Source organism: Orycteropus afer, unplaced genomic scaffold (genome assembly GCF_000298275.1).
Source record: "Orycteropus afer afer isolate SDZICR_OR568_19922 unplaced genomic scaffold, OryAfe1.0 scaffold00115, whole genome shotgun sequence".
NCBI lineage: Eukaryota > Metazoa > Chordata > Mammalia > Tubulidentata > Orycteropodidae > Orycteropus > Orycteropus afer.
In genome coordinates, this window is record NW_006921702.1 from 3,708,012 (window position 1) to 3,733,833 (window position 25,822).

At 37.3% G+C, this 25,822-nt stretch overlaps 1 protein-coding gene across 1 annotated transcript in view; it reads left to right on the plus strand.

Moving 5' to 3' along the window:
* The window catches only part of SPATA48 (spermatogenesis associated 48), a 191,187-nt gene that overhangs the window by 154,239 nt on the left and 11,126 nt on the right, over positions 1-25,822 (plus strand). The window contains exon 8 of the mRNA XM_007943934.1: positions 20,562-20,669. Coding sequence (XP_007942125.1) covers positions 20,562-20,669 — 108 coding nt within the window. The remainder of the gene's footprint in view (positions 1-20,561; positions 20,670-25,822) is intronic.

A 25,822-nucleotide genomic window follows, 5' to 3' on the forward strand; every position in this document is an offset into this window, starting at 1 on the left:
AAAAATAGGAAAAATGCAAAAAGAAAAACAAAGAATGGGTTTAATCATGAGAAAAAAGGGGGGAAAAATCCTTTAATTTTTTTGGGGGGTGAAATATTTTAACCAGGCACAGGGAAAAGAAAATATGCTGAAAACTAGGACCTGGTAGGGGAAGATTAAGAATAATAATAAAAAGGACAAAAGTATTAATAATATCAGTTGTTTTAAAACAGACAAATACAAACAAACTAATCACCAGAATAAAGAAAGTGAAAAAGAAAAAAATGAAAATAAAAAAGAAAAAAAAAAAATTGGTGGAGGACAGGGTAGGGCGCCCAGACTCCATCTGATAACACAGAGTGTGATGGAGCTCCTGTGGGCCCAGAAAGTAGGTGGGAGTGGGGGATGGCCACACTTCCATTCACCAAGCCAGTGTAGAGTGTAGTAACAAGAAGAATATTTTTCCTTTTCAGTCTTGCAGGCCCCGAGTGTCCTTGGGGTTGCTGGAAAGCAGAACGTGTTCTTAAGCCCCAGGAATCTGTGAAAGCGCTGTCTCTTTAAATATCCAAAATAGTCAAACCGCTTTTTAAACCTTCAAAATGGTGGTGTTCTCCGGACTGGCAAAACTCCACAGTTCAGCCCACCTTTCTCTTCACCTTCTTTGTTTGTTCCCCAGCCACCGTGCACTGTCCTCCGTGCAGTCCCTGGCTAGCAGGGTGATTTTTTAGGTTAATTCTTAGGTCCTACCAGCTCTCAGGAATCTCCAAGCTGTCTGTGCCGTCAGGATCACTGCCAGACCACAGCTCCGTATGTCTCCTCTTTTGGTATTTTCACACAAATTTTTCTGCTAGTTGGGGTTTAGTCCACTTCTATATCCTTCCCTTCTAGGCTCAGAGGTCCAAGATTATCTTCTGTGACTGTGTTAATTGATTTCCCTTTTCTTTGTTGAAGAGGGTCTGTTCAGTCTTTCTGCCTAGTCTTCCATCTTGCCGGAACCTCCTTACTTTTACTTCTTTGATGGTTTTTCACTTGCTGTTTTTGTCTGAGTGCAAGACAGCAACTGTGCCCATACGACACAACCATACCCACACATCCTGTAGCTCTACTTACTGAGTGAGAGCCACCACTGCCTTTTCTACCAACTGGCCAATGATAAATGACCACCAAGAACAGCTGACTCACCTTTAACTGCTCTTCACAAACAGTTAACAGAGATCTAAATACAATACCACCATAATATCTTGGAGACAGCAGACCATTATTATCCATACAAAGAAGCAAGATAAAGCAGGAGAAACAAGGCATCAGGATACAGACCCAGAACACATCCCTGAGGAAGAAGCAGCATTGGAACTCCCTGATAAGAAATTCAAAAGAATTATATTTAGGTATCTTCAAAGGATTGAGAGCCAGATCAAGGAAAACACTGACAAAATTAAGGAAAACAGACAAACCCCTAGGACAATATTGGAAGAAAATACAAGAACAAAATGACAAAATAAATGAAAAACTAAATATGATACAAAATCTGCAGATAGACATCCAGAAGAGTAATACTAAATTTTCAGAAATAGATAACACATTGAAAGGGCAAAGGAATAGAACTGAATCAATGGGACTGAGTTCATGAGATTGAAGACAAATACTTGAATACTTTTTTGGAAAGGGCTCAATCAGAAAAAAAGATCAAAACAAAATGAAGAAAATCGAAGGTTCATGCGGAATACCATCAAAAGGAATAACCTACATGTAATCAGAATTCCAGAACAGGGAGAGAAAAATAAAACCAATGAGAAAATTGTCCAAGGTTTGTTGGAAGAGAACTTCCCTGATATGATCAAAGATGACAATATATCCATTCAGGAAGTCCAATGAACCCCAAACAAGATAGACCCCAAAAGAAAATCACCAAGACATATCATCATCAAACTCATCAAAACCAAAGACAAAGAAAGAATCCTGAAAGTAGCATGGGATGAATGAAAAGTTACCTATAAAGGACAACCAATAAGAATAAGCTCTGATTTCTCAGCAGAAACCATGAAAGTGAGAAGGCAGAGATGGTATATATAAAACCATAAAACAGAAAACTTTCCAACTAAGAGTTACATTGCTGGCAAAATTGTCCCTCAAATATGAGGGCGAAATTAGGAGATTTCCAGATAAGCAAAAATTAAGGGAAATTGTTAAAACCAGACCAACCTTACAAGAGATATTAAAAGGGGTCCTTTGAGCAAAGAACCAAAAATAGCAAACAACAGCCGACCATTAATATACAAGATGACATAACCCAGAAACCAACACAGCTATGGAAGTATTCAAAGTAAAATAAGCTTACAAGATTGTAAACAGGGAACCAGAGACATCAATTGGAAAATGAAGACAACTACAAATCAATAAGAGGGAAAAAAGTGTGTAGTTACAGAACTTCTAAGTAGTGAGGAAATCAAGAGAGTTGCAAGATAGAATGGACTGTTCTCAACTCGAGGAGAAAAGTATAAATCACAGGATAACCTCAAAGAAAAAAGATAAATGTTCACATCACAGTAAAAAAGGGGACAAGCACAAATATTTAGCAAATACTAAAACAATAGCAACAAAGGAAATGATAACATGATTCATAAACATAATAAACTCAGCACAGAAAATTGTATGGAACAAAGAAACCAGGAGCACCATGAAAAAACACATAACAAAATGAAAGCAACCAGTTCATATTTGTTGTTAATTATACTGAAGGTCAATGGATTAAATGCACCACTCAAGAGACGGAGAGTTGTAGAGTGGATAAGAAAACATAACCCACCAATATGCTGTCTACAAGAGATATACCTTAGAGACAAAAACAAATAAAGACTAAAAATCAAATGTTGGAAAAAGTTATATCAAACAAATGGCAACCAAAAAAGAGCAAGAGTGGCAATATTGATTTCTGATAAAATCGACTTTAGGGCAAAAACTACCATAAGAGACAAGGAAGGATATTATATAATGATTAAAGTATCAATTGAACAAGAGGACATAGCAATAATAAATATCATCCACCCAATGAAAGAACCCCAAAATACATAAACAGAACTAAAAACACATATAGATGACTCCATAGTCATGGTAAGATACTTTAACATACCACTTTCAATCACAGATAGAACAACTGGAAAGAAATTCAACAAAGACACAGAAGAGCTAAACAACACAATCCACCAACTTGACTTTATAGTCATTTACACAGCACTTCACCCAACAACAGCACAATAGACATTCTTTTCCAGTGCATATAGAACATTCTTCATGACAGACCATATATGTTAGCCATAAAGCAGGCTTTAATAAATTTTAAAACACTGAAATACTGCAGTGCATCTTCTCAGATCACAATGCTATAAAATTAGAAATCAACAATAGAAAGATAAATGGAAAAAGAGCAAACACATGGAAACTGACTTGAGAAACTTACTGATGAAGATTGAAGAATACAGTCTGCAGTATGGATTACATCTCAATATGAAGAAAACAAATCCTCACAACTGGACCTATAAGCAACATCATGATAAATGGAGAAAAGATTGAAGTTGTAAGAAACTTCACAATGCTTGGTTCTACATCAACGCCAATGGAAGCAGCAGTCAGGACATCAGATAATGTACAGCACTGGGCAAGTCAGCTGCAAAGGACCTCTTTCAAGTGCTGAGGAGCAAAGGTGTCTCCTTGGGGACTAAGGTGCACCTGACACAAGCCATGATATTTTTAATGGCCTCATATGCATGTGAGAGCTGGACAATGCATAAGGAAGACTGAAGAATAATTGATGGTTTTAAGTTGTGGTGCTGGCAAAGAATGTTGAAAGTACGTGGATGGCTAAAAGAACTAACAAATCTGTCCTAGAGGAAGTGCAGCAAGAATGCTCCATGGAAGTGAGAATGGCCAGACTTCATCTCACCTACTTCAGTCATGTTAGCAGGAAGGACCATTCCCTGGAGAAGGATGTCATGCTTGGTAAGGTGGAGGATCGACGAAAGAGGGGAAGGCCCTCAATGAGATGGATTGACACAGTGGCTGTGGTGATGGGCTAAAGTATAGCAAGGATCACAGAGCTGGTGTGGGACCAGATGGTCTTTTGTTCTGCTGTGCACAGGGTCACTACAAGTTGGAGACAACTCGACAGCACCCAACAACAAAAAGAAAAACCAATAGCCAACATTATTCTCAATGGAAAGAGATTAAAACCATTCCCTTGAGAACAGGAACCAAACAAGGATGCTGTGATAGTTTAGTTTATGTATCAACTTGGCTGGGCCTGTTTGAGTGGTTAGGCAGCTGGATGTACTTATTCCCCATGGTGAGACTGGTAATTAACTCCCTGGTGGAATCTATAGGAACAGCTGAGTAGCTGCTTTAGGGATGCTGACTCCTTTCCGTATATAACAAACAGCTTTGGGAATGGTCTCTAGCCTTTTGGCATGTTTGAACACTGCATGTAACCAAGTCATTGTTCAACAGTCTACCATGCTCTGCCAATCTTTCAACTTCATCTGGACTTGAATTAGGGGCCTGCCATGTTGTTTGTTAACATTGGGTCTGTGCCTTTTTACTTGTCAACCTTGGGTTTGTCACCCTCAGCAGCCAGCAGCTGGCTGAGTGAAGAAAACCTCCAGCTTCAGTGGGCTGGGAACAGGAGGCAGAGCTGAAGCCCAAGGTTGAGGGGCTTTCACCCAGCCCCTACAGCCTGGCACTTTGAACTCAGACTCAAAGCCTCCAAAATTGTAAGAGAATAAACACCTGTTTGTTCAAGCTATCCCATTTGTGGTATATTCCTGTCATTGCAGCTCTAGATAACCAAAACAGATGCCCTCTATCACCACTTCTATTCAACATTGTATTGTAAGTCTTAACCAGGGCAATAAAGCAAGAAAGAGAAATCAAAGGCATCCACACTGGTAAGGAAGAAATAAAACTATCTGTATTTGCTGATGATGTGATCCTATAAGTAGAAAAACAAAGAGACTCAATAAAATCTACTGGAACTAATTGAGAGATTTAGCATAGTCACAGGATACAAAATCAACATCCAAAAATCAGTTGGATTCCTCTACCTCAGCAAAGAGATTACTGAAAAAGAAATAAGGAAATAAATACCATTTACAATGTTGTTATTGTTGTTCTTATGTGCCGTCGAGTCATCTCTGATTCATAGCAGCCCCTCCTTGCGTTTCCAATAGCTACTAAAAAAGTAAAATACTTAGGAATAAATCTTACCAGGGACACAAAAGACCTGTACAAAGAAAACTATATAAGACAACTTCAAGAAACTATAAGAGATCTATGTAAATGGGAGAACATAACATGCTCGTGGATAGGAAGATTGAATATTGTGAAAATGTCAATTCTACCCAAAGCAATCTGTACATTCAATGCAATCCCAATACAGATCCCATCAACATTCTTTAAGGATATAGAAAAATCAATCACTATCTTTATATAGAATGGGAAGAGACCTCAGAAAAGCAAAACATTATTGAAGAAGAAAAACAAAGTAGGAGGTCTCACATTGCCGGATCTCAAAACCTACTATACAGCCACAATAGACAAAACTGCCTGGTACTGGTACAACAACAGACACATAGACCAATGGACTAGATTGACAAAGAGCCAAAATCAATCTAATGGGGAAGAGATTCTCTGTTTAACAAATAGTTCTGGCAAAACTGGATATCCATTTGCAGAAAAATGAAACAATATCTCTACCTCACACCATACACAAAAACTAACTCCAGATGAATCAAAGATTTACATGTGAAACCTAAAACTATAAAGTTCTTCAAGGAAAAACTAGGAGCAAATTTAGGGGCCCTAATATATGGCATAAATAGACTATCAAGCATAACTCGATATGCCCAAATAGCTGGAGATAAACTAGATGAATGGGGCCTTCTAAAAATTAAATTTTTATGTGCTTCCAAAGACTTCTCCAAAAGAGTCAAATGAGAACCTACAGATTGGGAAAAAATATTTGGCAATGACATATCTGACAAGGGACTTATCTCAAGAATTTATAGAAAACTCCAACATCTCAACAACAAAAAGACAAATAATCCAATTTAAAAAATGGGCAGAAGACATGAATAGACACTTCACCAAAGAGGACATTCAAGCGGCAAGCAGATACATGAAGAAATGCTCATGATCATTGGCCATTAGAGAGATGCAAATCAAAACAACAATGAGATACCGTTTGGCCCTAGCACTGATGGCAAAGTTCAACAAGATAGAAAGTAAAAATGCTGGCAAGGATGTGGAGAGATTGGGACTCTCACACACTGTTGGTGGGACTGTCATATGATACAACCACTGGGGAAAACAGTATGGTGATTCCTTAAAAAGCTGGAATTAGAAATACCATTTGTCCCAGCAGTTCCATTAGTAGATATATATCCTAAAGAAGTGAGAGCCAGAACAAGAACAGATATATAGACACCCATGTTCATCGCAGCACTATTCACAATAGCAAAAAGATAGAAACAACCTAGGTGCCCATCAACAGAAGAATGGATAACCAAACTTTGGTACACAATAGAGTATTATGCTGCCCTAAAGAATAATGTACAATCTGCAAAACACCATGTAACCATGGATGAACTTGGAGGATGTTATGCTGAGTGAAATAAATCAATCACAGAAGGACAAATATAGTATTAGTTCATTATTGTAAAAAGTCAAGGAAAGGTTTATATGTGGAATGAAACTTTCTTTGTTACCCGGGGTGGGAGGGGAGGAGAGGGAACACTGCAAAAAAAAAAAAAAAAAAAAATGCATTGACCCATAAAAAAAAGAGGAAGATATATGAATTTTTTTCAATGCTAGTGTTTGCTTTCCAGAACACTGCCCTGGTTAATTGTCATGTTCAGTTCAGCAGCCCTAGGGGATGTTTATTATAAGAGGCAACTGAAATAAAAAATGGGCACTAGTTAGATATGATTTATGAAGGACCTCCAAAGTACCACCATTTGATATTTGGGATCCATCACCACAGTCTTTATTACTTCAGTTTTGCCAGTGGGGAGACTGAGGTTAAATAACTTTCCTAGGATGTGTAAGACAGACTCAAACATGGAGTCCTGTGCCCTCTTCATTATTCTGCTGACCAGGCCAATATTATTGACATTACCATCAGTTTCTATAATGATTAACGAAACTTGCAGAAGATTTCATGCAAGATAATAGCATGAATCATGATAAGATTTTAAATGTTAATTAGTTTCTATTGTTTTGAAACATCAATTGTGCCCATGAGGCAAACTAGTTAAATTTCACATTAATTGCCCTTCTACTGACATGTTATATTATTTGTTAAGTGCAATAATATGTTCTACATAATTTTGAACCTTTCTGTGTTACCTTATTTATTTGACTGTCTAGTTATTATTTGGCCAAAACATAAAATATGTTTCACAAGCAACTTTAATTTTTCATATACTTACATAACCTATCTTAACAAAGACTTAAATGAGTCTACCTAATTCAATCAATAAAGAAAAAAATGACTACCTATAATGTCCTAGGTACTGTGCTATGAAACACGGTAATAAAAAATAAAAAGAAGTAAAGATTTTGCTGTCAAAAAGCTAAAAATTTGGGAGGATAGATAAGCTATGTACACAAATAGTTATAAGACAAAGCAGAATGAAATAATTCATAAACATTTAACTTAGTGTGTTTGAAGCATGGCATACTGAGAAATTGCTTTCACCCACATTATGTGTAGACTACTATTTGAGCTGAGACCTGAGGAAGGGTCAGTTGGTATGTTTCTTACATAAGTTTGGCAAGGAAATTATAACTATTAAATAAGAAGCTCTGGTGGTGTAGTGGATAAGATACTTGGCTGATAGCCTGAAGGTCAGTACTTCAAACCCTCTAGCCGCTCTGCAGAAGGAAGATGGGGCAATCTACTTACATAAAGATTTATAGCATCAGAAACCCAACAAGGGTCACTATAAGTTGGAATCAACTTGATGTTAGTGAGTTTGGTTTCTGGTTTTATAATAAGCCTAAAAGAATTAACCAGGAGCTCTGGTAGCATAGTGCCTAAGGCACTTGACTGCTAACCAGAAGGTTGGCAGTTCAAACCCACCAGCCACTCCTCGGAAGGAAGATGGGGCAATCTACTTCCGTAGTGATACTGCCTCGGAAACCCAAGGAGGGGTCGCTAGGAGTCGGGTCCGACTAGATGGCACGTAACAACAACAACAACAAAAGAATTAACCACCACTCATCTCTCAGTTTTTTGTACTGTGGTGGCTTGTGTGTTGCTGTGAGGCTGGAGGCTATGCCACCACTATTTTAAATACCAGCAGGGTCACCCATGGTGGATACATTTCAGTGAAATTTCCAGACTAAGATAGACTTGGAAGAAGGAAGGAGCCATCCACTTCTTGAAGAACTGGCCAGTGAAAAATTTATGAATAGCAGTGAGAAACACCGTCCAATATATCACTGGAAAAGTTTATGTATAGCCATGAAACATTGTCTGATATAGTGCTGGAAGATGATCTCCTCAGGCCAGAAGATGCACAAAATACGATTGGGGAAGAGCTGTCTCCTTAAAGGAAAGTCAACCTTAATAATCTAGATAGAATAAAGCTTTGGGGACCTCCATTTGATTATGGGGCACTACTCAGAAAGAAACAGCTGCAAACATCCATTAATAGTTGGAACATGGAATGTATGAAGTATGAATCTAGGAAAGTTGGAAGTTGTCAAAAAATGAAATGGAATGCATAAAGACTGATATCTTAGGCATTAATGAGCTGAAATGGACTAGTTTTGGCCATTTTGAATTAAACAACCATATAATATGCTATACCAGAAATAACAAATTGAAGAGGAATGACATGACATTCATTGTCCAAAGAATGTTTCAATTTCTTTGCTCAAGGACAATGCTGTCAGTGATAAAAAAATATTCATGCTCCTACAAGGAAGACCAGTTAATACTACTACTATTCAAATTTACACAGCAACCACCAAAGCCAAAGAGGAGGAAATTAAAGATATCTTCCAACTTCTGCAGTCTGAAATTGACCAAACATGCAATCAGTATATATTGATTATTATTGGTGATTGGAATGCAAAAGTTGGAAACAAAGACTCACCAGCAGTTGGAAAATATGGCCATGGTGAAAGAAATAATGCCAAAGATCACATGATAGAATTTCACAAGACCAACAACTTATTCATTGTAAATACCTTTTTTTTTTTTTTTCTCAACAACATAAATGTCAGCTATACATGTGGACCTCACCAGATGGAATACACAGGAATCAGATCGACTACATCTGTGGAAAAAAGCAATGGAGAAGCTCAATATCTTCAGCCAAACAAGGCCAGGAGCTGACTGTGGAACAGACTATCAATTGCTCCTGTGCAAGTTCAAACTGAGGCTGAAGACAATTAAAATAAGTCCATGAGAGCCAGAGTATGACTTTGATTTGATGCATTGAGCACCAATGACCAAAAGCCAGATGAACTGTGGGATGACATCAAGAACATTGTTTTGGTTCTCTACTGCCATTCTAACAGAAAATACCACAGGTGGATGGCTTTAACAAACAGGAATTTAGTCTCTTACAGTTTTAGAGTCTAGAAGTCTAAGTTCAAATGTGAACTTTAGGGGCTGGGTGAAAGCCCCTGGAACTTGGGCTTCAGCTCTGCCTCTTGCTCCAGGACCACTGAAGCTAGAGGCTTCTTTTATCTCAGTCAGCTGCTGGCTGCTGAGGTTGACAAATCAAATGGCACAGTCCCAAAGTTATCAAACCACATGGCAGGCCAGTACCTCAAGTTCATTAATAGTCTGAAGATCAGCAGGCAACATGGCAAGCTGCTGAACAACAACTCAGCTACATGCAGGATTCAAGTGTGCCAAAACCTAGAACCCTTCCTCAAAGCTTCTTATATACTGGTAGCAGACCACATCCGTAAGGCAGCTACTCACTTGCTCCAGTAGATCCTGCCAGTCTTATCATGAGGAATAATGACATCTAGCTGCTCAGCCATGCAAAACCAGACCCAGCCAAGTTGACACATAACCTTAACTACCACAAACATCATCATACATGAAGAAAGTGAAAAGATCATTAAAAAGACTGAAAAGGAAGAAAAGACTAAAATGGATGTCATAAGAGACTCTGAAACTTGCTGTTGAATGGAGAGTAGCTAAAGCAAATGGAAGCAATGACAAGATAAAAAGAGCTGAATAGAAGATAATCAAAGAGCAGCTCAAGAAGACAAAGTCAATTATTATAATGAAACATGCAGCGACCTGGAGTTAGAAAACCAAAAAGAAAGAACACAATCGACATTTCTCAAGCTGAAAGAACTGAAGTAACAATTCAAACCTCAAGTTGCAACACTGAAAAATTGGGTAAAATATTGAAGAATGCAGAAAGCATCAGAAGAAGATGGAAGGATGAAGGGAGTGAGTAGTTGGACCTGTGGGCTTAGTACCATGGTCACAGGAGACATCAAGCTCAATTGGCATAACATACTACACAAAAACATTGTTCTACATCCTACTTTGGAGAGTAGCAACTGGGATCTTAAAAGCTAGGAAGCAGCCATCGAGATGCAATGATGGGTCTCTCCTCATGCAGAGCAAAGAAGAATGAAGAAAATCAAAGATGTATGGAAAAAAATAGTATAAGGGACTGCTAGACCATACAATCCCCAGCCTATATGATCAGGAGACCAGAAGAACTAGATGGTGCCCAGCTACCACTGTCAGCCACTCAGAGGGAAATCGGTGCAGGAGATCCTGGATAGAGTAGGAGAACAATGTGGAACAAAACTTAAAATCATTAAAAAAAAAAAAAAAAGACCAACTTTGCTGGTCTAATAGAGCCCAGTGAGACCTCTGAGGCTATGGTCTCTAGCTACCCTTCAGGTCTAGAATTGAACTCACTCCAGTGGCTTCCAGACAAATAATAGACAGGCATATGGGCTGAACAATTACATTAGGTTGATACACTGTTTGAAGCAATCAATTGTGGGAGAACAGAAGGGCAATCCTTGCACAGGGAGACAGCTTAGGGGGTAGGAGTGCATGGGAAGGAAGGATACAGGGAAGAGGTAACTATTAGGAGGAAGTGGGAAGAGAGATGTTACATTGTGGGGAAATGCAGTCAATGTCATGAGACAAAATGTGTATGACTGCTGTTTGGAAAATGAACTTGCTCTGTAAAGTTTTACCCAAATCACAATAAAAAATTTAAAAAGAAAAAAAGATGGAAGGAATACATGGAGTCACTATAAAAAAAAATAGGTCGATGTTCATCTATTTCAGGAGGAGGCATATGATCAAGAACCGATGGTACTGAAGGAAGAAGTTGAACTTTCACTGAAGAAGCTGGCAAAAAAAAAAACAAGGCTTCAGGAATTGATGGAATACCCATTGAGATGTTTCAACAAACAGATGTTACACTGAAGGCACTTACTTTTCTAGGCCAAGAAATTTGGAAGACCACTATCTGGCCAGCTGATTGGAAGAGAGCCATGTTTCTACCCATTCCAAAGAAAGGTGATCTCACAGAATGTGAATACTATTGAACCATATCATTAATATCACACTCAAGTAAAATTTTGCCAAACAAAATTCAAAAAATGGTTGCAGCAGTGTATTGACAGTGAACTTCCAGAAATTCAAGCTGGATTCAGAAGACAGTGAAGTACAAGGGATATCATTGCTGATGTCAGATGGATCTTGGCTGAAAGCAATGAATAACAGAAAGATGTTTACTTGTGTTTTATTGACTATGCAAAGGAATTCCATTGTGTGGATCATAATAAATTATGGGTTACATTCAGAAGAACGGGAATTCCAGAACACTTAGTTGTGCTCATGAGGAACTTGTACACAGACCAGGAGCCTGTCGTTCAAACAGAACAAGGGGATACTTCGTGATTTAAAATCAGAAAGGGTGTGTGTAAGGGTTGTATCTTTTCATCATAATTATTCAATCTGTATGCGGTGCAAATAATCTGAGAAGCTGGACTCAATGAAATAAAATGTGGCATTAGGATTGGAAGAAGACTCATTAACAACCTGTGATATGCCAATGACATAACGTTCCTTGCTGAAAGTAAAGATAACTTGAAGCATTTACTGATGAAGAGTAAACAATACAGTCTACAGTATGGATTACACCTCAACACAAAGAAAATGAAAATCCTCACAACTGGACCAATAATCACCATCACGATAAATAGAGAAAAGCTTGAAGTTGTCAAAGATTTTGTATTACTTGGATCCATAATCAACATCAATTGAACTAGCAGTCATGAAATCAGATGTTATATTGCAGTGGAATCTTCTGCAAAATACCTTTTTAAAGTGCAGAGCCTAACCCAATCATGGTGTTTTCAATCGCCTCATATGCATGTGAAAGCTGGACAGCAAATAAGCAAGACGGAAGAAGAATTGATGCTTTTGAGTTGTGGTGATGGCAAAGAACACTGAACATCCATGGATTGCCAGAAGAATTAACAAACCTGTCCTGGAAGAAGTGCAACCATAATGCTCCTTGGAAGTGAGTATGGCCAGACTTCATTTCACCTACTTTGGTCATGTTGTCAGAAGGGACCACACCTTGGAGAAAGAAATCATGCTTGATAAAGTGGAGGGTCAGTGAAAAAGGGGAAGACCCTCAATGAGACAGACTGACACAGTGGCAGCAACGATGGGCTTAGGAATAGCAAGGATTATGAGGATGGTGCAGGACAGAGCAGTGCTTCATTCTGTTGTGCATAGGATTGCTAAGGGTCAGAGCCGACCCAACAGTGTCTAACAACAATAACAACAAAATAATTAAAGGAAGTATATGAGGATAAATTCAATTTTAAATATTTTATAGGCATGATAATTTAATAGTGTTTCTACTTTGAAATGTGTATTTGAATTTTGAAATGTTTTATAATGTATTTTTGCTAAAATATCAAAATGTACTCTTTTGGGTCATTCTTCAATGAGAGCAAAGAGCAATCTGATAGAATTTTTAAAATTTGATGTAAAAAATATCATTTTGGTTGAATAAACTTAGGAGTATACTATTCTAGCTTATCTTACTATTAATTTCTGTTTTTAAAGATGTGAAATTTTGAGTGGATAATGGGAATTGAAGACCTTAACTGTTCTTACTCAATTTGGGCACTAGAGGGCGTCCAACGTTGTAAAGTATCTTTCAATCTGTTTTCATCTTTAACAGAATCTTAACATTTAACATGGAAAAATTAGTTTTCAATTTTTATTTTGAAATATGTATAACTAAAAACTCACTGCCATTGCCTACTAATAGCGACCCCTCCTTGGGTTTCCTAGGTGGTATTACTATGGCAGTAAATTGCCCAATCTTCCTTTCGAGGAGTGGTTGTTGGGTTTGAACCTCCAGGCTTTTGGTTAGCGGTCAAAAGCCTTAGACACTATGCCACCGGAGCTCCTGAAATATGTATAGATACAAAAATATATAGCATTACAGTAATAGATATATATATATTAAAAAATAATAATAAACCCTTAGTCATCAAGTTATTTTCTTTGTAAGAGCTTAATGAAACGAGATTCAGCAGTTAGTATTTTTTTTTTTCAGTAAGTATTTTATAGAGCCATGTAGTTGCAAATGCTTTGTATTCATTAGCTATCAGTTTTAGAGATATAACTATTAAATTATACTCACTGCCGTCAAGTCGAATCCGACTCATAGCAACCCCTCCTTGGGTTTCTGAGGCAGTATCACTATGGAAGTAGATTGCCCAACCTTCCTTCTGAGGAGTGACTGGTTAGCAGTCAAATGCCTTAGGCACTAGGCTACCAGAGCTCCTTATTAAATTATATGTAACAGCAAATCTGTCAAAAATCAGAATCAAAAGCATTTAACCCTTATGTTTTCCTAAGAAAATGAAAGTAGTAGCTGCTGACCATGCTTTTCCTTTGGGCATTGACTCTAGAATGTTGAAGCTAACTAGGATTTTATATATAAGCATCTCAACTAGTCTAGCTCCTGTGATTTACCAGTAGGAAAACTGAGGCTGAGAGCAGTCTGCCCAGGGAGTGGAGATAATTAAAGCAGAAGCTGGCAGAAAACTCCTCAGATCCCAAGCCTAGGATTTTTCCAGTCACTATTTCCTGATTTTCCAAATGACAAAGATTCCTTCGCTGTACTGTCTTCTAAGTTGATATCTTTAATTTCAGAGCCTCACATAGTTTCGTATTTATTGTGCTTTTACTTCAATGATTTCTGTGGGGAACATTTGCTAATAAGCAGTTGTCCAAATGGCCCCCCAGGCAGCTCCTGGCAGAAGTCTAAAGCTAAAGGAGGGAGGTGGCCTGCCAGTTACTGTGCTTTGTAGCACCTTTGAAAAAAAAAAAAAAATCCTCACCACAAACCAGGTTAAAAGAATAACACTATGAATAGTAGTTCCTTACACTAACCCAGAACTTCTGCCTTTCAGAGTACTTTCACATCTATTCTCTCATTTGTTTGTCAAAATAGTGTGATGAGACCAGACCTTTGGGAAGCAGTTTTATCCCTGTTTTACAAATGAGTAGTCTGAGGCCAGAGTAAATGACTAAGGAGCCCAAGATCACTCATTTCAGGAGTGGCTAAGAGTAGGCCAAAAAACAGGTCTTCTCACCCACTGTGTCAAACCTTACCTTTCATCCACATGAAAAAGCCATTTGCCTTTGGCAAGTAAGTGGTACCTTGGGCTTCAGCCTCATCTAAAATACAAAGCCTTAGGTTATATTATTTCTGTGTCCCCTTCTGAATGTAAGACCTGAAGCTCATAAGAACAAAGGAGGAAACACACACACACACACACATAACCACCACATGATAATAATACAATAATGCAGTAAAAATAATAATTTTTTCCCCTCCTGTTTTCTTCCCACCTTTGCCTATTTTGTCTCCCTACCCCTACTTCTAGCATTCCTTATTGCATCTATACTGCATGTATTGCCTACCCCTACTTCTAGCATTCCTTATTGCACCTATACTGCATGTACTGCCTGCTAGGCATTAAGGCAGGTACTTTACCTCTAAAATATCAACACCTCCTCCAATAACCCTGCAAGACAGGCACAATAAACAGGCTTTGCCTGTAGGCTTCTCATGCTCCATCTCTTAGTTTAAATCAAATGGTGTTTGCCCCATTTCGGTTGTTTCAACTTTTAGCAATGCATTTTTTAAAATTTTTACACTATTTTTTAAAGCTTTCAGGTGCCAGGCCTGTTTAAATCCTGCCTAGAACTATACCTGGCATAGAATACAAACCAAACCAAATCTACTGCTATTGAGTCGGTTCTGACTTATAGCAATTCCTATAGTGTTTTCAAGGCTATAAATCTTTGCAGAATTAGATTGCTTCATCTTCCTCCCCAAGAGTAGCTGGTGGGTTTGAAACACTGACTTTCACGTCAGCAGTCAATTGCCTTACCCACTGCACCACTAGGCCTCCTTTGACATAGAATACCTCTCAAGAAAAAAACAAAACAAAACTACCACAACAAAATTATTGCCTACCAGGTGATTCTTACTCATAGCAAACCTATATGACAGAGTAGAACAGCCTTATAGGATTTTCAAGGCTCTAACCTTTACCAAAGCTGACTGCCACATCCTTCTCCCTCTGACCGCTTAAGCAGTGTGCCACCAGGGATCAAGGAAAGATTGTAAAATTGATCTGAACTTGTATGCACAGCCATGTTCTTCAAAGAGCATACCCTGAAATACAAGACACTTCTAGCTAGACTGGAGGCCATGTGTGTAAGAGCAAGAGGGGGATTTCCCAGAAATGCAAATGGTTCTTTCAATTTTATCTCTTCATCTTTAAAGCCCAGGACTTCTGGTTTTGTTCAGAGGCCAGCAGGGTGCCCACCTAGCAGCCAGACCACCTGGGTTTGGATCCAGTTGTACCAGTTGTGAGCTTGGTTGTCTCTGGGCATCTTACTTTCTCTGTCTCAATTCTTTCAATTATAAAACAGGGATGAAATAGTAGCTACTATACAGGGTTTGGGTGAGAAATATATTGATACATGTTGAAATATTAGAAGGGTTCCTGGAATATAGTATGCACACAAGAAGTGTTAGTCACATCTATAATACAGAATTGTACAAACAGTTAATGCTGTTGGCTGCTAACTCAGAGGTTTCTCGGAAGAAAAGCCTGGTGATCCACATCCGAATAATCAGCTATTAAACACCCTATGCAGCACAGTTCTACTGTGATACACATAGGGTCACCTGTGAACTACTCCATTGCAACTACTTCTTTTTTTTTATTATAAAGATAAAAATTGTAAATTTGATCTACATATATTCTATATATAACATGGTTTTCCCCACATTCTCTTTATTTTTTATTTAGATTTTAATTATATGCTTTTACTTTTTTTTCTAACTGAACTAAGCTGCTTTATTTTGTGTAATTATTTAATGTGTATTTTATTATACAGGAGCCATTGTGGCACAATGGTTAAGCAAATGGCTGCTAAGCAAAAGTTGATGGTTCAAACCCACCCTGTGTCTCCATGGGGAAAACACCTGGCAAGCTCTGCTCTCAGAAAAATTAAGCCTAGAAAACTCTATAGGGCAGTCCTACTCTGATGCATGGGGTAGAAATGAATCAGCATTGACTTGACAGCACCTAACAACAACATATTTTATTATGCTTTCTTGAGCAAACTAATTAGTCATAAACTTAGGCAATAAGCTATTAAAATTTACCCATTACTAAGCCAAATCCAGGCTTATTTGGGAATAGGGATACAAAAGAGAATATTTGAAGGACAGAAGCTATGGAGAAAAGGCAAAAATGAACACTTCTCATTCTTGAATTGGTGCTTGCTTTTCTCTGCCTTCCTCGAATTGGGGGGGGGGGATATCTTTTTATAAGCAACTAACCTGGAAATTCATTTCAAAACATATATATGTCAGTATTTTTAAGAGCTTTTTTCCTCTATCTAAGGTATAATAGTCCAGTAGCAGCAGATTTGTAAAGGGTCCATCAGAGACTATTCTCCATTTGATATAAGATCAGCCTGCTACAAAATACCCCTTGTGGTATCATGTACAAATTTTATAGAATAGATTATAAGCAGTGTAGGTGAAGGCCTTTGTTTTCAAATATTTAGCTTTACAAAAAGCAACTGAATTTATTTTTTCAAGTTGAAGCAGTCAATTGCTTGTATTTTATAGTATCTTATCATTCGATATCATATCATAGGTCATTGGAGAGTGCAAGCCATTTGTACTCATCTACTAACCTAAAGGTTGGCAGTTTGAACTCAACCAGTGGCTCAGCTGAAAAAAAAAATGGTCTGGCAATCTGATTCCATAAAGATTACAGCCTTAAAAACTCCATGAAACAGTTCTACTCTGTATTACATGGGCACCGTAAATCAGAATTGACTCATCTGCAATGGGTTTGGTTCACCATATTATATATCATAACATAACATAATGTATAACACCATTTAACATCAGTGTCATAGTATACTACAGAGGCACATAGAACCATTTAATAATGTTTCATATCAATTGCTTGTATCCTTCTCCCTGACCTGTTAACTAATCTCATAGTACTCATAGAAGACTTTGTGTTTAGAGGCATTTTAATTTTGCAGGTGTTTTAAGGGCAGTGGAAAAAACCTCCCACACAGATGAAGGGTATTTCCTTTGTAATATGCATGGAAGCTTTAATGAATGCTTGAGGGAGAGACATATACATGAATAATTTAGCTTCATTTTTTGTTATCTCTTTAACTTACAGCTACATTTCTTCAAGATCATTCCCAGCAAAACTGAAGGACATTTATTAAATATATATTTTTGGATTGAGTTTTTTAAGATCTATACAAAACAAAAAGCTGAAGGGCACTGTTTACAATTCAGCAACATCGGTTCACTCACCCAGGTCACTCCAACAAGTCTGAAAACACAGTGCTAGAGTAGAGCTTTACAAACTTCACTGTATATTAGAACCATCTGGAGAGCTTCTGAAAATCCCATTTCCCTTTCACCAATTAAATCAGAGGTCTGGTAGTAGGAGCCAACCATCAGTACCCTGTAAAGATCCCATGAGAGTCCAATGTGCAGCAACATTTGGAAATCGCTGCTTTAATATCTTTACTGTATCTGTACTGGAAAAACTCGGCATTCTCCATTGGCACAGCTTTTATTTTGTAAATGTCTTATTTCTTTATAATCTTGTATTTCAACTAAAATTAGTTGAGCACCTATTGAGTACTAATGATTTGCTAACTCCTTGCACATTGATTTAATTTATCAATCCCTGAGTACTGCTATGAGTTAGTATTATCCTTATTTGTCAATTGACTGAGTAAGGCTGAGAGCACTTTCCTTAGTTAAGGGGCTTCCAGTACTGTGCACTTCTCCTGCACTTTAACTGGCTTATCTTCCAAATCTCAGAAAATTCATTAATTTTTACCATTTATTCTTGTATTGCCTTGGAATTAATTTCTCTTCATTATATTAGTATCAGGATATCCCCCAATTTATTGCCTCCAAGCCAATGAGACATCATCTATACAGTCATAGATTATAAAGTTGGGAGAGACATATGAGGCTTATTTGTACAATTCTCTGCCTGATACATATTTTTTTTCTCTAACATTCTGATATTGACAAAAATCAGTGCATGTTAGGACACCAAGAAATTGAAATATTAAAAAACAGAACAAAAAAGCAGCTGTTGTTGAGTGCATTCTAACATACTGTAACCCCGTGTGTTTCACAGCAGAACTGTACTCCATAGATTTTTTATGGCTGTGACCTTTCAGAAAGAGATTGCCAGGCATTTCTTCCAAGGTATCTCTGGGTGGGTCCAAAATGCTAAACTTTCAGTTAATAGCTGAATGCTTAAGATTGTATGCTGCCCAGGGAATCCTACAATATCAATATTAAAATTAATATTAATTTCTCTAGACATTTCACATAGATTATTTCACTTTCCTGCCACCCATGTCCTTCAGATTGATGGTTTTATCCCTTTTCATAGATGAGAGATTCAGTCAATGACCCAGATCTGATAGCTGGTGAGCATAGTCCTGGGGTTTAAGCCTTGGTCTTGACTCTTGAAAACTTACCCATTTCACTACCCCTTTTCTGTATGTCTCATTATGTGACACTTTAAACTCCATGTTTCAAAGATTACTCCTATGAGAAGTGGTTCCTGGAAAAGTGTTGTTAGGCTTAGTATGTGGTAAGGAATTTATGATATATAGAACCAAGAGATTCACCTTCACCTTTGGCAGAAGTTTGACTATTTCTATCCCATTGCATTCATCTGTGCATCATTTAGAATAAAGGACCACTCCAAAAGAGTGTCATGTTGTAAAAGAATGACCCCCAAGATGGGAAGCACAACCACCAAGTAGAGTAGAATTGCAAATTGATCCTTGTCACTCTCCTTACTATCAGCACATTCATGATGGTAGTATCTCTTCTCATCTTTAAAATAAGCACAAAAATATACTATAGCATTGAATCAATAAGAAAAGCTGAATTTCATTAAAAGTTGATAAGATATTTAACTTAACTTCGTGATTTGCATATAGTACATTCTTGCTCCTTAAAATGCAGTGTGAATCTTATATTTTCACTTAACTCTCTAAGTATTTTATATATTCCTTGAGGTTAAAGCAACACGTCTTAGGTGCACACAGGACAGAGCCTCACATAGGTAATAAATTTAGATTTACTACCTCTCAGGATTGTCATACTCACCAAAGGAAAGAATCTGTGTAAAGCAGATCACATGCTATAAAAATGGCACATATATTAGTTATTCTTACTGTACATTTCTCTGAACTACCTATATAAATATTTCTTTTGAATATTTCTTTTGTAGAGTGGTTTTTTCTATTCACACTACTTCCCTGTGCTTCTTACATTTTTCTTTATCCCCCCATAACTCACTCATGGGTCTGGGGAAAAGGAAAGGGAAAGCAGAAGAATAAGTGAAGTTAAACAAGCCAATATAGAGTTAATACCTGGTCTAAATTTATTTTCAGTTTGTGAAATTTTAGGATATTATCTGAAATCTGTAATGTAGTACATTGATAGTGACATAAAAGACATTTTATAAAAAATAACTTAGTTACAAATGTAAGAGTACATGCACACTAGTATTGAAATCAGCATTCTGTAATATTAGATATTGAGTAAGTTTCTGCTGTTTAAAGAACTTATCTTTTTTCTTCATTGTGAAACCCACCACAGCAGTGAATCTTGTATGTAAAATAGATGCAAATTTAAAATAATAAGAAAAGCGTGGATTTGAAATAAGTTTTTTTCAGTCCCAAAGTACAGATATAATCTATGTACCTCTTCATTAGTGTACCCATGTCTGCACACTTTCCTGTTTGGATAACTGATACAGAACCTATACTGACAAAAAAACTCAGAGTCATCCTCCTTTATAGTTTTCATATCTAGGTGCTAGTTGCCATGATATTTCACAAGTCATCATTTCAGTCTCTCTTCTTTTCTATCTTTAACTCTTTGCTTTAGCTCTGCCAACATCCCAGGATACACTGGCAAGGTTCATTTCACAGTCACCCACCCAGCAAATTCTAATATTCCACCAACAACCCCATCAACAGACTCAGAAGTGCATTGGTAAGTATGAATCCTATTACTCAGTTTTCTCTGACACATTAGGAAGAAATTCTAATTATGGTTATTCCATTAAAGAACAATTATATACTAAGAATACATTTAAATTATTTTTAAAAATGGGGTGTCTAGTCTGACAAGTGAGAGGAATTTATTTTTCTATGGAGGGGAATTTTATTAGGTCTTTATTAGCCTCGCTCTAAATTACATTGAAAAGCATATGCAGATTAAGGTTAATATTGATGTTGCAGAATGAAGCATATTAAGATATTTAAGGCATCATAAGTACAGAGCATCTTTGCCTCTTGAACTCACAGCTTTGCATTATACATCTGCATTATCATCAGAAGATTCACATTACTTGGATGCATGGGACATGTTTACATGAGACATATATTTACTTCTTGTGATAATCACTTTACCTTTGTAAAAGGAAAAGTTCTGTTGAAAGTAATTTTATATATATATATATATATATACACACACACACATATAAAAACACATTTTTGCAAATTGAAAATAGGTGTTAAGTGGAAGCCTGTTGAAGGCTCTTCTGTTTGAAGTTGCTAGTGAGAAAAAGCACACTATTGCTCATTATAACTCAAATTTGAAAACATTTTGTCAAAGTCCTGGCCTTACAAATAAGATGATATATTTTAAAAATGCAAATGCAGTCTTAACCAGGTCTGGATGCTGCTCAGGTGCAAATAAACAAACTCTCTTGTTTGTGTGTGTGTGTGTGTGTATTGTGGGAAGGAGAGTAGTTCCCACTCCCAAATGCCACTTTTTTTTATGCTAGATCGTATTATTTTGGTAGAGCATTCATTCATTCATTCATTCAACATTTATTGAGCATCGGTTGTGGGTCAAGCACTATTGGAGGCACAGAGGATAGAGTGGTGAACAAGGCAGAAAAGATCCCAGTATCCTAAGCTTATGTTTCAGCCTGAGAGATAGGCAATAAAGTAGACAAATCACTAAAGAAATGAAATTATTTTGTATAGTAAGATGTGCTGTGAAAAAGAAAAGACAAAGTGATGGGGGAGTAGTGATAAATTAGAAAGTACTTGGCAAGGGGCATGCTGTGGAGGTGACTGAGCCCAAGCTCCTGCTTCTTCCAGCTTCTTATAAACAGTCCAAAGGACTTCTCTTGTGAACAAGAAGAGCTCCTGTAAAAGGGCTTCTTGCATTCATCCAGCAGCTCATTCTCTCTTTCACTCATATGTTTGTTTATTTATTCATATGTTCTTTTATTACATCAACAAATTTTCATTGACCCAACAAATTTTTATTGTACTAAAGTAATTCGCTATGAGTCGAGTCTGACTCAACGGCACATAACAACAACAAAGTAATTTACAAGAATTGGGCACTATTTTCAAGTCTAGCAGTCAGAATAATCCATAACTATAGCACAGAGTCCACCTCTTACCTGTCAGTTTGTGATATTGTGGTGGCTTGCCTGTTGCTATTATGCTGGAAGTTATGCCACTGGTATTTCAAATACCAGTAGTGTCACCCACAATGGACAGGTTTCAGCAGAACTTCCAGACTAAGGTAGACTTGGAAGAAGTATGTGGTGATCTGCTTCTGAAGAAATTGTCCACTGAATATTTTCCTAAAGCAGTAGAATATAGTGATACAGTGCTGGAAGATGAGCTCCTCAGTTTGGAAGGCACTCAAAATATGACTGGAGAACAGCTACCTCCTCAAAGTTGATTTGACCATAATGACATGGATGGAGTAGAATTTTGGAGACCTTCATTTCCTGATATGGCATGACTTGAAAGGAGAAGAAACAGCTTTAATGTTCTTTAATATTTGAAACATGAAATGTACAAAGTATGAATCTAGGAAAACCAGAAATTGTAGAAAATGAAATGGAATGCATAATGATCCATATCCTAGGCATTAATTAGTGGAAATGGACTGGTATGGACCATTTTGAATGGGAAAGTCATATGATCTGCTATTCCTAGAATAACAAATTGAAGAGGAATGGTGTCACATTCATAGTCAAAAAGAACATTTCAATATCTATCCTGAAGTACAGTGCTATCAGTGATAGGATAATATCCACACACCTACAAGGAAGAACAGTCATTAAGATTATTATTCAAATGTATGCACCAACCACTAAAGCCAAAGATGAAGAAATGGAAGAGTTTTACCAACTTCTGCAGTCTGAAACATGCAATATAGATGCAATGATAATTGCTGGTAATTGGAATGTAGAAATTGGAAACAAAAAAAGAATGGGTATTTGGAAAATATATTCTTGGTGATAGAAATGAGACTGGAGATAGCATGATAGAATTTTGCAAATCCAATGAGATATTCATTGCAAATACCTTTTTTCAACAATATAGATGGTGACTATACATGTAGACATAACCACATGGAATACACAACAATCAAATAGAATGCATCTGGGGAAAGGGATGATGGACAAGCTCAATATCATCAGTTAGAACAAGGCCAGGGACTGACTGTGGAACAGACCATCAATTGCTCTAGTGGAAGTTCAGGTTGAAGCTGAATAAGATTAAAACAAGTTCACAAGAACCAAAGTATGACCTTGATTACATCCTACCTGAATTTAGAGACCATCACAGGAATCGATTTAATGCATGAACACCAATTACCAAAGACCAGAAGAGTTGGGAAGATGATATCAAGGACATCAGACATGAAGAAAACAAAGGTTATTAAAAAGACAAGGGAGAAAGAAAAGATCAAAAGGAATATCAGAAGATACTCTGAAACTTGTGACCAAACATAAAGTAGCTAAAGTGAATTAAAGAAATGATGTAGTAAAAGAGCTGAACAGAAGTTTTCAAGCACAGGCTCAAGAAGACAAAGTAAAATATTATAATGAAATGTGCAAAGACCTGGAGTTCAAAAATCAAAAGGGAAGAACATGCTTGACATTTTTCAAGCTGAAAGAACTAAAGAAATCATTCAAGCCTTAATTTCAATATTGAAGGGTTCTATGGGCAAAATATTGAGTTATACAGGAAGCTACAAAGAAAGATGGATGGAATACACAGAGTCGCTGTACCAAAAATAATTGGTCAATATTCAACCATTTCAGAAGGTAACATATGATCAAGAAATGATGGTATTGAAAGAATAAGTCCAAGGTGCACTGAAGAAATTGGTGAAAAACAAGGCTACAGGAATTGACTGAATACCAGTTGAGATGTTTCAACACTAAATGTGCTCAGTCATCTATGCCAAGAAATTTTGAAGACAGATACCTGCCAAGAGACAAGAAATCTATAATTGTGCCAATTCCAAAGAACGGTGATCCAACAGAATGAGGAACTTATCTAACAATATCATTAATATCTCATGCAAGTAAGATTTTGGTGAAAATTATTAAAAAAACACTTGAAGCAGTACATAGACAGGGAACTGCCAGAAATTCAAGTTGGATTCAGAAGAAGATGTGGAATAAGTAATATCACTGCTGATGTCAGATGGAACTTGGCTGAAAGCAAATACAAGAGAGATGTTTACCTGTGTTTCATTGACTATCCAAAAGCATTCAATTGTGTGGATCCTAACAAATTATGGATAATAATGAGAAGAATGGGAATTCCAGAACACTTAATTATGCTCATGAGGAACTTGTACATGAACCAGGAGGCAGTTATTCAAACAGAGCAAGGGTATACTGCATGGTTTAAAATGAGGAAAGGTGTGTGTCAGGGTTTAATCTTTTCATTGTACTTACTCAATCTGTATGGTGAGGAAATAATCCAAGAAGCTGGACTATATGAAGAAGAAGAACATGGCATCAGGATTGGAAGAAGACATATTAACAACCTGCAAATATGCAGATAACTCAAACTTGGTTGCTGAAAGTGAAGATGACTTGAAACCACTTACTGATGAAGATCAAAGACTACAGCCTTCAATAAGGATTAAACCTCAATATAAAACAAAAATCCTCACAACTGGATCACTAATCAACATCAGGGTAAATGGAGAAAAAAATGAAGCTGTCCAGGATTTCATTTTACTTGGATCCATAATCAACACCCATGGAAGCAGGAGTCAAGGAATCAAATGATGTATTGCATTGGGTAAATCTGCTGCAAAAGATGTTTTTGAAATGTACAGTAGCAAAGATGTCACGTTGAAGACTAAGGTGTGCCTGACACAGTCCATGGTATTTCCAATCACCTCATATGCATGCAAAAGCTGGACAATATATAAGGAAGGCGGCAGAAGAATTGATGGATTTGGATTATGGTATTCGAGAAGGATATTGAATTTACCATGGAACAAACAAATCTATCCTAGAAGAAGTACAACCAGAATGTTCCTTAGAAATGAGGATGGCAAGACTTTACCTCTCGTACTTTGGTCATATTGTCAGGAGGGACCAGTCCCTTGCAAAGGATACCATGCTTGGTAAGAGGGTTAGCAGAAAAGAGTAAGACTTTCAACTAGATGGATTGACACAGTGACAACAACATGAGCTCAAGCATGCCAATGATTGTGAGGATGGTCCAGGATTTGGCAGTGTTTCATTCTGTTGTATATAAGGTCACTATGAGTGACAACAACTATAGTATGGAGTGACAAGTATCATCATCATCATTATTTGTAAATTATTTGTAAAATTGACTGAGTTTTTCCTATAACCAGGCACTCCACTAAGTACTTTGTATGTAATAGTTCATTTAACTGTCCCAGTAGCCCAGGGAGGAAGATACTGTTATCCCCATTTTACAGATAAGGAAACACAGGAAAACACAAGGTACAGTGTGAATGTGATTTGTAAGGGGGCACCTAATGAGACCTCACAGAGGAAGTGATTCATGGAGTGACTCTAGAATTAGGAATTTGTTTCATAGGTATTTGAGAGCAAGCTGCTTGTAAGCATGGATTGTCATACCTCAGGAAGCCCTCAGAAAGTAAAGCTCACCAGGCAATATGGAATCATAAGATTGTGACTCCTCAAAGCTACTACTAGCCTCTTGAATGCCACTGTGCGTAGAGGATCCTAATTGCCTTCCACATTCCCTTCATGACCCTGTTCTAAGAGCAATATAGGACTAATTCAGGAGAGAAAAGTACCTTCAGACAGAGGACTTCATGATCTTATCCAAATTTTTGGTTTCATGATTGTCTAGATTCTCTAG